Source organism: Plecotus auritus, assembly GCF_963455305.1.
Source record: "Plecotus auritus genome assembly, chromosome: 7".
Taxonomy (NCBI): domain Eukaryota; kingdom Metazoa; phylum Chordata; class Mammalia; order Chiroptera; family Vespertilionidae; genus Plecotus; species Plecotus auritus.
Window position 1 is genome coordinate 14495628 of NC_137774.1, and position 14359 is coordinate 14509986.

The 14359-nt window shown below is 38.9% G+C and overlaps 1 protein-coding gene across 3 annotated transcripts in view; it reads left to right on the forward strand.

The window, feature by feature from the left end:
- Positions 1–14359, forward strand: part of HEATR6 (HEAT repeat containing 6) — a gene marked incomplete at its 5' end in the record, with an annotated part of 31011 nt that overhangs the window by 3982 nt on the left and 12670 nt on the right. For 2 of the 3 annotated variants that reach the window (XM_080681488.1, XM_080681489.1), the window contains 9 exons: positions 1432–1572; positions 2283–2398; positions 3205–3319; positions 4320–4421; positions 5561–5698; positions 9695–9996; positions 11078–11255; positions 11548–11754; positions 12133–12232. In XM_080681488.1, the coding sequence (XP_080537614.1) occupies positions 1432–1572; positions 2283–2398; positions 3205–3319; positions 4320–4421; positions 5561–5698; positions 9695–9996; positions 11078–11255; positions 11548–11754; positions 12133–12232 (1399 nt within the window). The remainder of the gene's footprint in view (positions 1–1431; positions 1573–2282; positions 2399–3204; positions 3320–4319; positions 4422–5560; positions 5699–9694; positions 9997–11077; positions 11256–11547; positions 11755–12132; positions 12233–14359) is intronic. The other variant, XM_080681490.1, reaches the window with a different exon arrangement.

Genomic DNA, 14359 nt, shown 5'->3' on the forward strand with positions numbered 1-14359 from the left:
AAGAAGACTGGTAACTGCTTCAATTCCAGGCATCAATGCAAAATAAAGAACACCCAGCAGAAGCAAAAGAAGTGTTTATTTTATGTCTTTTTTTTTTTTAAGAGTGAGGAAATTTGGCCCACAGGTTCTCCAGTAGACCTCCCTTAATATTTGGCTGGGGAGACGTAGGTCATATGAAAACTTCTCTGCAGCAGTTTGATCAGGGAATGGTATGACCCCGTAAGTGGCTTAAATCAGGAGTTTCAACCTTGACTGCCCATTAGAATCACCTGGAGGGCTTAAGCTCCCTAGATCAGCGGTAGCCAACCTTCCCGACCTCATGGACCACCAGTGGTCCATGGACCACCGGTTGGCGATTGCTGCCATAGATGACTGATTACAATGTGAAGTTGAAACCTAACATCACGGTTTCTCGACCTCAGCACTATTGATTTTGGATTGGATAATTCTGTCCTGTGCATTATAGTATATTTAGCAGAATCCTTGCCCTCTACCCACTAGATGCGTGTAGCATCCCTCCAGTTGTGACAAGTCATAAATGTATACAAACATTGCCAAATGTTCCCTGGTGGACAAAATTGACCCTGGTAGAGAACCACTGTCTTAGGTTAATTAGGATTTACCCTCAGGTCTCATGTAGAAGAGGTGGGCACCCAAACAAAATCTAAAAAAGAGGAAGTAAATGGTGGTAAGTTACCAACAGTGTCTGCTGCATGTGATTTCATAAATGGAATAAGGCTGGAGGTTTTCAAGTTTAGAATTTTTCAGACTGGTGTGATAGCTTCTGAATGTTTGCTGTTCTTAGATATGTCATCTTTGTCACACTGGCAGTTGGCATCATTTCTAATCACCTATGGCATCTACCCTTAACCAACTCTCTAGCATTTAATGATAGTTTATCTCAGTTGTCTGTGAGTTGGTATTTGGGTTAGCCCGCTTTTCCCCAACAAGATTATAAACAACTGGAGGGCAGGGATATGCCATCTCTTCCTGTTGTATTCACCACTTTATGGTGGAGACCTTGTAGCTATTTAGTAAACATTTATTCACAATGTTTCTGTTGAGCATTTACTTACTATGTATAAGGCAATTTAGTTGAATTAAGAAATTTCAATGGTTTGAGCCTTACATATCTGTATATTTACAGCTGCCAATGTCTGGTTAGTTCAAGGAAAAGTTACAAGGACTTTGCCAGATTCTACTTTGAGTAGAGGGAGTAAAGGGGAAGAAATAAACAAGATTCTGAGGCAAAGAGAAGGCCCAGTCTTGATCAAACTTTTAAGGCCTATAGAGCTGATCTTTTTGACACAAAAAAGATGGACACACCACACCCTCTCTCTTACACAGCTTAATTCAGATGAGCATATGTGTCTGAAAAAGATGAAAAAATTTTTTGAAGTAGATCATACATATTTTTTTCTCTATCTATAGGTGATAGTTGATGAGCGAAACCTGGATTTTCTGTTGGCGTATACAATTTCTGCAATTCAACAGTGCAGTTCCTGGACACATGTGAAAATTCTTCAAGCCCTGGCAGCTCTGGTTTACGGCAATGGCTCAAGATGTCAAAAGGTAATTTAAACTGTGTTCTGTTTGTTTTTTTATTTTTGTTTTTTGAAGGGTTATGAGCACAGGTTCTGAACCAACAGGCCTTTTTTCAGGTGTCTGTCCTGCCATTAATTAGATGTGTCTTAGCAACCCTTGACTACTCTGAGGCTCATTTCCTCTTGTGTAAAATAGTTCCTCGGGGATGAAGTGAGACAATACTTGTAAAATGCTTGGCACTTGGTAAATGTTAACCATTATTATTTATTACCATTACGCAGCCAAGACTAAATACTTTGGCAACTACCTAGGCTGGGAGTGATGATCCTTACTGATGTCTTTGGGCATATCTTTGCATCCCCATCTAAAAGATATCTAGCCCTAGCTGGTTTGGCTCGGTGGATAGAGTGTCGGCCTGCAGACTGAAAGGTCCCAGGTTCGATTCTGGTCAAGGGCACATGCCAGGGTTGTGGGCTTGGTCCCCAGTGGGGGGCGTACAGGAGGCAGCTGATCAATGATTCTCTCGCATCATTGATGTTTCTATCTCTCTCTCTCTCCCTCTCCCTTCTTCTCTGAAATCAATAAAAATATATTTTAAATAAATAAATAAAAGATTTAGCTAGCAGCTAGTCTCTTGGTATTTACCTGCCCTTTAATTTAAAAAATGAAATCTGTCTAAAGAGTAATATTTTTCAGAAGCTGTTCTTTGACCAACACCGGCTGTCATTTTGTTTCAGTATCTTCCAGACTTATTAGGCAAGAGTGGACTCTTGATGAAGTTGAGTGACTTGGCTCAGTCTGACCCTGAAGTTAGGAGAGCTGCAGTGCATTGTATGGCAAATTTATGTCTCAGGTACGTGGGTCCCATCAGATTTCCCAGTTGTAATAATATAGGGCCTCTCGTGGGCTCCTTGTAGGTGATTCAGTCTGTCTGAAGCCAGAGCCAACTTAGAAAATCAACCTACTTTGCATTTCCTATGCTCTTGGCTAATAATATATTGCTTATTTTTAATTTTCATATTGTTTGTAAAGAAAGCTTGTAAAGAAATGGAGGAAAATAGACTAGGACCTTATTCCTAAAATATAGTAAAAGTGATATATGTGCAGTATGTCAAGTTTTTGTTTTCTACTGGTATAAATTCTAATCTTATTCATGTTTTAGAAGGATCTAGTCATATGGATTTAAGCTTTGGTGAGATTTGTCTGTCAAGGCCAATTTCTTCTAAGAAAATTGAACCAATCCCAGAGGCCCATTTCTAGAGTTACGCAGAAGGAAGTGAGCAGCACAAACTTGAACTGTCTAGGATATTTTGTCTCTACATTGCAGTGTTGTCCAGGGACTAGGAAGGCACGTTCAGCTGTGTGATTCCGACTTGACAGGACCTGTCGGCATGATTTCCCTTGCAGGATTAAATAAGATTTCTCTCTCCAGACTTCTTCCACTACAAACTTCTGTAACTTTTCCCTATGGAACCATTCTTCCTTCTTCCAATTCATTTCAGTCTTGGGCCTGTACCCAAGTGCACCGTCTTCCATAGTACAGTTTCATTAGAGAGTACATTCCAACTCCGTTGTTCTATTATTGCTACTTTTAATTCTTATTCTTTTGCAAGACCCATTTTGAAGGAGACTGACTTGCTTTCTGTGTGTGTGTTTTAGTGTGCCAGGACAGCCGCACTTGGAGGAGCCCTACCAGAATATCTGCTTCCAAGCTTTCTTGACCATTTTACAGTCTCCAAAATCATCTGATATGGATGATATCACATTTTGCATGGTAGGTGGGACCATCACTAACCTTGTGACTGTAACAGGCGAGACTAGAAGCAGCAGTGGAACCAAAGCCGTTACCAAAGATTTTAATTTGGTTGCTACTAGTATATTAGTTTTGTCTGGAGATCTAGGCATAAGTGGAATGTGGATAACCTAAAAAGACTGACATCATATCTTTCAAGTTTAAATTACAAGAAACTTTTTGTTTGTTTTGTTTTGCTGTTGTTTTTGTTTTGCAATTCTAGGTTTTTAAAGAACACTATTTTTCCCCCTCCTGACTATAAAAGTAATATAGTTTCAGACTAGTGACTTTTTTATTTGTTTTTACTTACTTATTTTTAATTTAATTCTCACCTGAGGTTATGTGTATTGATTTTTTTTTTATAGAGGAGCAAAATGGGGGTGGGGGGAGAGTTAGCTTTTTATATAATCATTGTCATAATTTATGGAAATTGAAGTTTTTTCAATGTTTCCACTATTTCAAAAAGACTACAGTTTACATCCTCTCCATGTGAGTAGCATTTCTTAAGGATAGAATTCTGGAAATGAGATTACTGAGTCAAAAAATCAGTCTTGATCAGAATTGCTCTCCAGAAACCTGCTCCCACATTCATTTCTTTGCCTTGGGGAGCTGCTGAGGTTGTTGTATTATAGATTCCCTGCTTCTTATCTCTGCTGCCACTTTTTATTCTTATCACATCCTTCCCACTGAATGTCTCCTTTTTTTTTTCTTACCATTTGTACATGCTGATTTGTAAACATGTATGATAAGACCACTCTTATTCAATAAAAACACTCTGTTCTGGAAAATAAATAGTAGTTCATCAGATGTCTTCCCTGGATCTTCATGGGGTATTTTTGTTTTTGTGTTTTTTCCCCTCCCTCCTTAAAGGTTTTTTCATCATCTAAAGACATTTTCTCTTCCATCTTAAGTGGTGCTAGAAAGTTGATCGCTGTGCAACCAAATTTCATTTACCTTTTAACTTGGTCTTTTTCCCCCCTAGTTGTTACAAAATGCATTAAAAGGTATACAGTCTCTTCTGAATGGTGGGAAAATGAAGTTGACACAGACTGATGAACTTGGAGCTCTCCTAGCTGTGCTCAAGGTAAGGCATTGTCTGTTTAAACCCACATCCTCATTATGGTTAATATCTTTCCTATTGAAACCCCAGGCATAAGGGCCGTCACTCCAAGGCTAGTTTTAGCGTATTATGTTTTAAGAGAGAAGAATAAAACGTTCATCTTCAAGCTTACTTAAAATTAAGAACTGAAGACCATAAACCTTGCTTTATTGAGTACATGTCTCAAAATTCTAAAATTTTATCTATCTTCACTTAGGAAGGGACTATGTATGATCTGGAAATAATTTAATTTTAGTTGATCTTGAAACTGTATTTGAAAGAAGAACCAGGTCTTCTCCTTACCTCTTGCCCCCCTATAATAGATAGGCCAATCAAGATGTGTGTCAGGCCCTAGCTGGTTTGGCTCAGTGGATAGAGCGTCGGTCTGTGGACTGAAGCGTCCCAGGTTCAATTCCAGTCAAGGGCACATGCCCAGGTTGCAGACTTGATCCCCAGTAGGGGGTATGCAGGAGGCAGCCAATCAATGATTCTCATCATTGATGTTTCTGTCTCTCTCCCTTCCTCTATGAAATCAATAAAAAAATGTTAAAGAAAAAGAAAAAAAGATGTGTGTCAGTAGGCTGCCAGGACATCCTTTGGCTTCTGAACCTGCCAGTCAGTGGGAAAATCAGGTCAGCCTCTCTGGGGACCCAACCGTCATCAGTAAGTCAGAAAATAGTAAGAAGCTTTGTGCTAGCCTCAGATTAAAGCCATGTATGATAACAGCTTTATCAGGACTAAAATTTTAATGTTTTCCCTGTGCCATCTCCCCTACTCCCAAATAGATAGGCAGACAGATATCTACATGTGGACATGGATAAGCTAAATTAAAAATTTATATTTAGATAAAATAATTACATAAACCTGGATAAATTTTATAACTTAATAAATAAAATAATAAGTAAATGAATAAACTAAAATCAGATCTAATCTGATCAAATCAGATCTTGCTGGATGTGATTAAACTCTTCATTAAGTCGTATAAGCTATCTTCTGTCCCATTTTTATTTCCTTAATAAGCTTCTAAACATTAATTTGTTGTCTTTGTGATCCAGAACATAATGAATAATTCTGGTTCTTTATTTATGTTTTTTTGTGTGTGCTTTCTTAATCGTCATCATTAGAAATCCATGTTTCATGGACTCCCCGGAATAAACATAGAGATGCCCACTGTATTATACCCCACCCCACTTCCTCAGTATGATGGACGACCACCGGTCAAATTGCAACTACCAGAATCCAGTGCTTCTCGACCAACTATGGTACATTTATGTCTATTTAGATTTAAGTTGCCGATTGTTTTTATTGCTTGCTGTGTGTATTCTATGATTTGCATCACTATTGTGCCAAAGGCTCACTTTGAATTTGATCCAGTTTAGGGATTTTAAAATAATAAATTTAAATTCAACACACTGCTGAAATACCATTTTTTAAAAATATTTTATTGATTTTTTACAGAGAGGAAAGGAGAGGGATAGAGAGTTAGAAACATCAATGAGAAAGAAACATCGATCAGCTGCCTCCTGCACACCCCCTACTGGGGATGTACCCGCAACCAAGGTACATGCCCTTAACTGGAATCGAACCTGGGGCCTTTCAGTCCGCAGACCGACGCTCTATCCCAGGGGTGGGCAAACTTTTTGACTCGAGGGCCACAATGGGTTCTTAAACTGGACCGGAGGGCCGGAACAAAAGCATGGATGGAGTGTTTGTGTGAACTAATATAAATTCAAAGTAAAGGAGCGGAGGGGAGAGCAAGAGAACCCTCCGCTCTTTCAGCTCCACGGGCTGGATAGAACAGCCGAACGGGCTGGATCCGGCCCGCGGGCCGTAGTTTGCCCACGGCTGCTCTATCCATTGAGCCAAACCAGTCAGGGCTGAAATACCATTTAGAGCATCTTATACTTCTAAGTTATCTAGTCAGTGTAACAGCAGTAAAAATGAGCATTCACTTTACACCCAAAGCCCAGCATCCTCACCCCTCAAATGCTCAAGAGTCAGCAAACTTTTTGTGAAGGGTTTACTGGTATGTATTTGCAACTGCCAATTCTGATGTCCTAGTGCAGCGGTTGGCAAACTGCGGCTTGCGAGCCACATGTGGCTCTTTGGCCCCTTGAGTGTGGTTCTTCCATAAAATACCACGGCCTAGGCGAGTCTATTTTGAAGAAGTGGCGTTAGAAGAAGTTTAAGTTTAAAAAATTTGGCTCTCAAAAGAAATTTCAATCGTTGTACTGTTGATATTTGGCTCTGTTGACTAATGAGTTTGCCGACCACTGTCCTAGTGCAAAAGCAGCCACTATTTTAATGAATGGGTGTGGCTGTATTCCAATAAACTTTATTTATAGAAACAGGCTGTGTGTGCTAGGCTGGATTTGACCTTTGGACCAGCCGTGGGCAAACTACGGCCCGCGGGCCGGATCCGGCCCGTTCGGCTGTTCTGTCCGGCCCGCGGAGCCGAAAGAGCGGAGGGTTCTCTTGCCCTCCCCTCCGCTCCTTTACTTTGAATTTATATTAGTTCACACAAACACTCCATCCATGCTTTTGTTCTGGCCCTCCAGTCCAGTTTAAGAACCCATTGTGGCCCTCGAGTCAAAAAGTTTGCCCACCCCTGCTTTGGACTGTAATTTTCCCTCTCTAGACCATTAGAACTCAATTACCAGTCAGCGGGTGGGTTAATACTTCCCAGGCAAGATCTTTTAACGTGTCTTTAACTGGTTTTGAAGTGTGTGATGGTGCATCATCATGAAGCAAAATTACTTGCCGTGTCTTCTGGCCCATTCTGGTGGTTTTATGATCAACGCGTGGTTCAAATTGATTATTTGTTGTTGGTAGTGATCAGTATTAATGGTTTCACCTGGTTTTAGAAGCTCATAATACCACACCTTCCTGATCCCACCAAATGCAGAGCATTGTCTTCTTTCCAAAGCGATTTGGCCTTGCAGTCAGTGTTGATGGTTGACCTGGATCAACCCATGATTTTGTGCGTTTGGGATTCTCAAAATAAATCCACTTTTCATCTCCAGTCACAATTCGAAGCAAAAAGAACTTTCTTTTGTGCTGTTGAAGCAACATTTTACTGATGACTTTTCGGTTTTCCATTTGTCTTTCATTCAGTTGATGTGGCACCCATTTTCCTTCCTTTAAAATCTTTCCCATTGCTTGTAAATGATCGGAAATTGTTTGCTGAGCAACGTTTAATCTTTCTGCAAGTTGTTTTTGAGTTTGACACTCATCTTCACCCAATAATGCTTGTAATTGTTGGTCTTCAAACTTTTTTGGTTGACCTGGACGTTCTTTGTCTTTCACATCAAAATCATCACTTTTAAAGTATTTAAACCAGCGTTCACAAGTATCTTGAGATGAAGCATGTTCACTATAAGCTTCCCGAAGTATACGCTAACTTTCAGCAGCACTTTTCTTCAAAATAAAGTAATGAATTAAAACTTCCCACAAATGCTTTTTTTTTGGCCTGAAATTTGACATTTTTAAGTGTAAAAATATCTATAATGTTAACACCTTCAGAAAATTTGACATATGAAGTTTTGAAGCTTGTTGTCAATACAGCAAAATAGCATGCATATCAAATTGCATATATATCAACATATGTGTAACTCCATCTAGTGAAAAAAATCCGCATTATTAACTGGTACACATAGTAGACTGTTTGAAGGGAAAGGTGAAGATGGATAAACAAACAACTGCAATGCAGTATTGGGATTTCTTTCACCAGCATATTCACAGAATACTTTGGGAACACATTCAGGGCATCCAAACAAATTGAGGAGTCAGAGACTTTTTAAAAGATGTGGCTAAACTGAGACTCCAGAATGAGTATTAGTACAGAAAAGGAACATTGTTATTTTGAAGGAACAAAAGATGCAAAAATATAGAAAATAAAAGTGCATATAGCCCATTGTTAACCAGTAGATGTAGAGTGTCAGGTGTGCAGAAGGGAGGGGTCGGGCAAGTATGTAGCAGAGGCCAAGTCATAAGAGTCTTGTATAGTATGCTAAGGAATTTGGACTTTTATCATATAGGGGGTAGAGATTCAAAGAATCTTTTAGAGCAGAGTGAGATAAGATTTGCATTTTAGAAAAATAACTGGTAGCAAGTAAAAGGTTATGAGTCTCGAACCACATCTAAGATAGGAGTGATGAGGACCTTCTTCCCCAAGGTCATGGATTTTGAGAATGCAGAGGAGCACGGATTCCAAAGATTTTTGGATGTCAACAAGCAGTAGGAGAAAAGTAACTGGCTTTTACTTAATATCTACACCTACAAAGCCCTAATACTCTAAAACATGCATTGTGCCTAATGGGTTAATGTCTCTCCTATACATCTAGAGTGGTATTAATGATGTGTTTTGTTTGGGAGAACTGAGAAAATAGTCACTCGTCATTTTCTATAGAACTCGATTCTCTTGCAGAACCCCAGTTGAGAAGGCTGAATGCTTTCACAACAACTGTGCAAGGTAGGTGCTGTTAGCCTTATACTTAAATGATGAAGGTCAGGCTCACAGAGGCTAAATGATTTGCCCAGGATCACAGAGGTGGAATATACCTGGTAACCCAGGCCACAAGTTTTGCTGTCCCACATTTTTCATACCTTGCTTCTTTAATCCCACTAGAGGCCCAATGCACAAAGATTCGTGCAAGAATGGGCCTTCCTTCCCCTGGTTGCCGGCACCGCCTTCGCTCTGGCCCAGAGCTGCCTTTCAGCCTTCCCACGCTGCCCAGAGGCCCGGAGTGGCTGGGGCAGTGTGGAACGCTTGCATCATTGCCATGGCGATAACGCAAGCGTCCCGCCCTGCCCCCCAGCCACATGGTGCCTGCGTTTGCAAATTAACCCATCATCTTTATTGGGTTAATTTGCATACTTCTGATTGTCTGGTGGGTGTGGTGAAGGTTCGGTCAATTTGCATCTTTTTCTTTTATTAGTGTAGATAGGGTATGTGTAAGCACTTAGCATAGTGACTGACACATGGGGTGTTAAGTGTCACTTTTTTTTACTTTTTTCAACTACATGTTGGGGACATATTTGGTAATTAACAAATGAGACAGGACCAGTGACTCAGTTAGAAGCTGTTTTGAAATCACTATTTTTTTCTCTCTCTATATATATGTATATGTATGTATGTGTATATATATATGTATATAATGTATATGTATATATATGTATATATATGTATATGTATGTATATGTATATATATGTATATGTATATATGTGTGTGTGTGTTTTCATTTGCTCTTATCATCAGAATAGAAAGAAAAAATCTAAAATAAAACCAAAGAAAATCCAGCAAGAAGAGGAAGAGGAGGAGGAAGAGTCCAGTGGTGAAAGAGAAGCAGCCCCAGTTACTGGCTTGGGCAGAGCGAACTTGCATGAAGGGAACACCCAGTCTCCCTCCTCCTTGGCTGTCCAGAGTTTGCGATTAGATGGAAGTGGAGCTGCAGGAAAAGATCGAGTCTCCTCACCCTTCAGTTCTTCCAGTTGGAAAAGGATCAGCAGTAGTGAGTCAGACTATTCTGATGCTGAAGGAGGCATGCAGAGTAAAATGAGGTAGTAGTATTTTGTTATATTTTTATATTCTAAATTGCATGTAAGTTTTTATAACTTTGCTTAAAACACTGACTGCTGCATGTGATTCAACTTAAATATTCTAATTTATGTGGGACTTCGCATTTCTCTGCATTTTGCCCATTCTCTTGATTTGCCTTTGTGCATGAGGTTTCTCTGCCTAGAACATTCTTTCTCTCACTTTTTTTTTTTACTTTTTGTCTTGTTAACCATTACTCAGCAGTCATGTCCTCTAAGAAGCCTTTTCTGAGCTTCCCCGCCCCCATTCTGGCTTAGGTACCTCTGCTGTGTGACCTTTTTACTGTTCCTTAGTGTCAACATAATGTGTTGTAGTTATCTCTTCAACTCTGTGCCATTAATAAGCCAGTCAGTGGCAGGGGGCTGGTTTATGTCTGCCAACCTCAGCACAATGTCTGGCACATCCATGAGGATACTCAGGACATGTTTGTTGGATGAATGGATGCTCTGCAGTTTCCTAACATCAAAATGCTGCCCTTTTATTCTCTATCTAGTTGTGTGTTTTTTAATTGTCAATTTTATTAATACATTATATAAACAAATTGCTTTAACATGTTTTCATTGTATTTTGAAAAATACTTTTTTAATATTGTATTAGCATCTTTAGGACTTAGAATGTTGAATTTCTCAATGTATCATTTGAGTTGGCTGAAATAAATTTTATTTCATGCTTATACTTTTAAGAATATTAGAAGAACCGAAACCGGTTTGGCTCAGTGTATAGAGCGTCGGCCTGCGGACTGAGGGGTCCCGGGTTCGATTCCGGTCAAGGGCATGTACCTTGGTTGCGGGCACATCCCCAGTGGGAGGTGTGCAGGAGGCAGCTGATCGATGTTTCTCTCTCATCGATGTTTCTAACTCTCTATCATTCTTCCTTCCTCTCTGTAAAATATCAACAAAATATAAAAAAAAAAAAAATTTTAAATAGCTGTTCTTTGAAAAAAAATAAATAAACTCTGTTTCCTGTACTTACAACTATAAACCTATTTAAAAAAAAAAAAGAATATTAAAAGACTTTTTTCCTTTTTTCTCTTTGTTATTAAAGGTCTTACCAAGCCAAAGTTCGCCAAGGAGCATTAGCTTGTTTTCTTTCTACTATAAAATCAATAGAAAAGAAAGTTCTTTATGGCTACTGGTCAGCCTTTGTTTCTGATACACCTGAGCTTGGAAGTCCACAGTCTGTTTCCTTGATGACTCTTACATTAAAAGATCCTTCCCCAAAGGTAAGAGCATTTAGATTCTCAGTGTTACGCTAGGAAGAAAAACTTTACAAGTCTTTGTTGTTTTCTCTGCCCTGTCCAATCTTACATGAACACAGCTCTTACTAATACCAACCCAGGTGTGGGGTGCAAGGGCCTAGCTCATGGCTACTTCTAGGACCTGGTAGATAATCCCATTGCCTTTATTCCAATTAAAATTATCCTAAACATTTTGAAAATGAAAAATGTATATAGGAAGAAGGGGATCTGACTCCTGATTTTTAACGAACTGACGTGAATCATCCTGAAATTTCAGACACGTGCCTGCGCTCTGCAAGCTTTGTCTGCCATCTTGGAAGGCTCAAAGCAGTTTCTTTCTGTTGCTGAAGATACCAGTGACCACAGAAGGGCTTTTACTCCCTTCTCTGTCATGATCGCTTCCAGCATCAGAGAGTTGCACAGATGTCTTTTGTTAGCATTGGTGGCTGAGTCATCCTCACAGACCCTTACTCAGATCATTAAGGTAAATGTGCCAAGTTATCTGTTTCAATTTTGTATAATGTTTTGCAATGCTGAAAAATAACTTGACTTAAGAATATAACTAAGGGGTCATTTTATTTGAAGATATCCTATTTGTACCTACTTGTTTGATCTTACCTACCACCCCTGTATGTCCAAATAAATGATTTACTGAAAAAAAACAACACTCCTTTATTCTTAGTTTTAAGTTGTACCAATGAGAAAACAAGCGCTATCTCCCTCCCACCCCCAAAGACAGAAAAGAAAATGAGTGATTTTCAAATAAATGTAAAGACTTCTTTTTAAATTAAATGCTGTAAAATTTTGTTTCTGTGTTATGGCTCAATCACGTCTGTTGAGCAGCTATTCTTGTGCTTTGCAGTGCCTTGCAAATTTAGTATCAAATTCGCCTTATAACCGTCTGAAGCTCAGCCTGCTGACCAAAGTCTGGAACCAAATAAAGCCTTATGTCCGCCACAAAGGTTGGTGGTAATTTAAAATTATTTGTTTCTTTATATCAGTCAAATCTACATTATTAATTTAAAAATATTCACAGCAATTGTATAGCTCTAAGATAGCTCTACTTACTCTCCCCAAGTTTTCAGGAAAATCCAATTGCTAGAATTCCACTTTTGACCTCTGAAGTACCACTGGGTGGAAGTGAGCTGGAAAATTGTAAAGTTGAATGTCTCTTTGCTACTGCAGTGCAGTAATCAAGGGATCCCTTTAGCCAAGTGCAAGGGAGCCCCTCCCGTATGTAATAGTTTATATCCTTTAGTCATAAGTAGAGGATGGATGGACAGTCAAATAGACAGACATCATCTTTTTAAAAAGAAAAACTGGAATATAAAACCTAACTTCTTTAACTTCATTTCCTCTGAAGATCAGTTAAAATTCCAGAACCTCAAATCCCCACTAACTGCAGTCTTATTTCTTGGTATTTCCTGACTTCTTCCACACATAATATGCAGGGGTAGGCAAAACTAGGGTTACAGTTGTGAGTACGTGAAACATCTTCTTGTATTATTTATTAATTAATTATTGTATTATTTTCCACATGAACAGCTGTAAAGCTACTTTTGCCAACCCCTGTATATGTACTGTAAACACTTGCCTTTAAAACATTTCTTTTTCTTTTGTTTGCAAGCTTTATGATCTGACCACATTCTGAAAAGTTTAGTTTTTTATTCAAAATTACAGAACTTCATGGAGGTGTGGATTTTTTTTGTGACATCGTGGGAGGGGTCCTGGACCTGAAGTCAGTCGGACTCCCATTTCTGCCCTCTCTGAAGTCTAATTTCCTCCTAACAGGAAGCATTATACCTATCTCATAAGACTTATAAGGCTTAACTGAAATAGTGACGTGTAAACTGAGTCCAATTCACTCCTCTTACCAATGTGTAAAATGGGACCCCAGCCAGAACCGGTTTGGCTCAGTGGATAGAGCGTCAGCCTGCGGACTGAAGGGTCCCAGGTTCGATTCCGGTCAAGGGCATGTAACTTGGTTGCGGGCACATCCCCGGTGGGAGGTGTGAAGGAGGCAACTGATCGATGTTTCTCTCTCATCGATGTTTCTCACTATCTATCCCTCTTCCTTCCTCTCTGTAAAAAATCAATAAAATATATTTAAAAAAAAATAAATAAAAAAAAAATAAAATGGGACCCCAAAAGATAAATCTTGCCTTAAGGTGTCTCATCACATTAGTGGCAGAAGTAAGATTAAAACAACCCAGGTCTTGTGGCTCAGTCCTCCGCTTGTTCCACTACATCTGTAAACTGAGGGGAGTGGACCACGTCTCAGAGGTCCCTTTCAAGTGTCTGACTCTATCCTCCATCGACTTTTTATTATTAAAATTTTCAAATCCACAAAATTTTCAAATTTGAACGAGTAGTACGTTCTATTGCTGAACATCTCTCTACCTAGATTTAACAATTGTTAATTTTTGTCATATTTGCTTTCTGTGTTCCTTTCTATGTGTGTGTGTGTGTGTGTGTGTGTGTGTGTGTGTGTGTGTAAATATGTGTGTGTATATGTGTATTTGTGTGTATATATTTATATTGACTTTTTTCCTTAAACCATTTGAAAGTAAATTATAGATATGATATTTTACCCTAAATACCTCAGCATGCATATCTTAAGAATAAAGATAACCTAAAAAACACAAAACCAATTTTCCACTTAAGAAATTTATATTGATTCCATAATATTATCTACTATCTTGTCCACATTTAAATTTCCCCATATGTCCCCAAAAGTCTTTTATAGCTTTAAAAAAAAAAAACATCTATGTGCTCGCTTCAGCAGCACATATACTAAAATTGGAACGATACAGAGATTAGCATGGCCCCTACGCAAGGATGACACGCAAATTTGTAAAAAAAAACAAACACACCTATGTTCATTCAAGGTTTATGTATTGCATTTAGTTTTTATGTCACTTTAGCCTTTTTAAATCTAGACTATCCCCCAACCCTTTCTTCTTTCTTTCATGATACTGAGTTTAGGAAAAGTCCAAGCCAATTGCCCTATGGAATATCTCACATTCTCAGTTTATTTGATAGTTTCTTCATAGTGTTAACTTACATTTCTGTCCCCTGTATTTCCTATA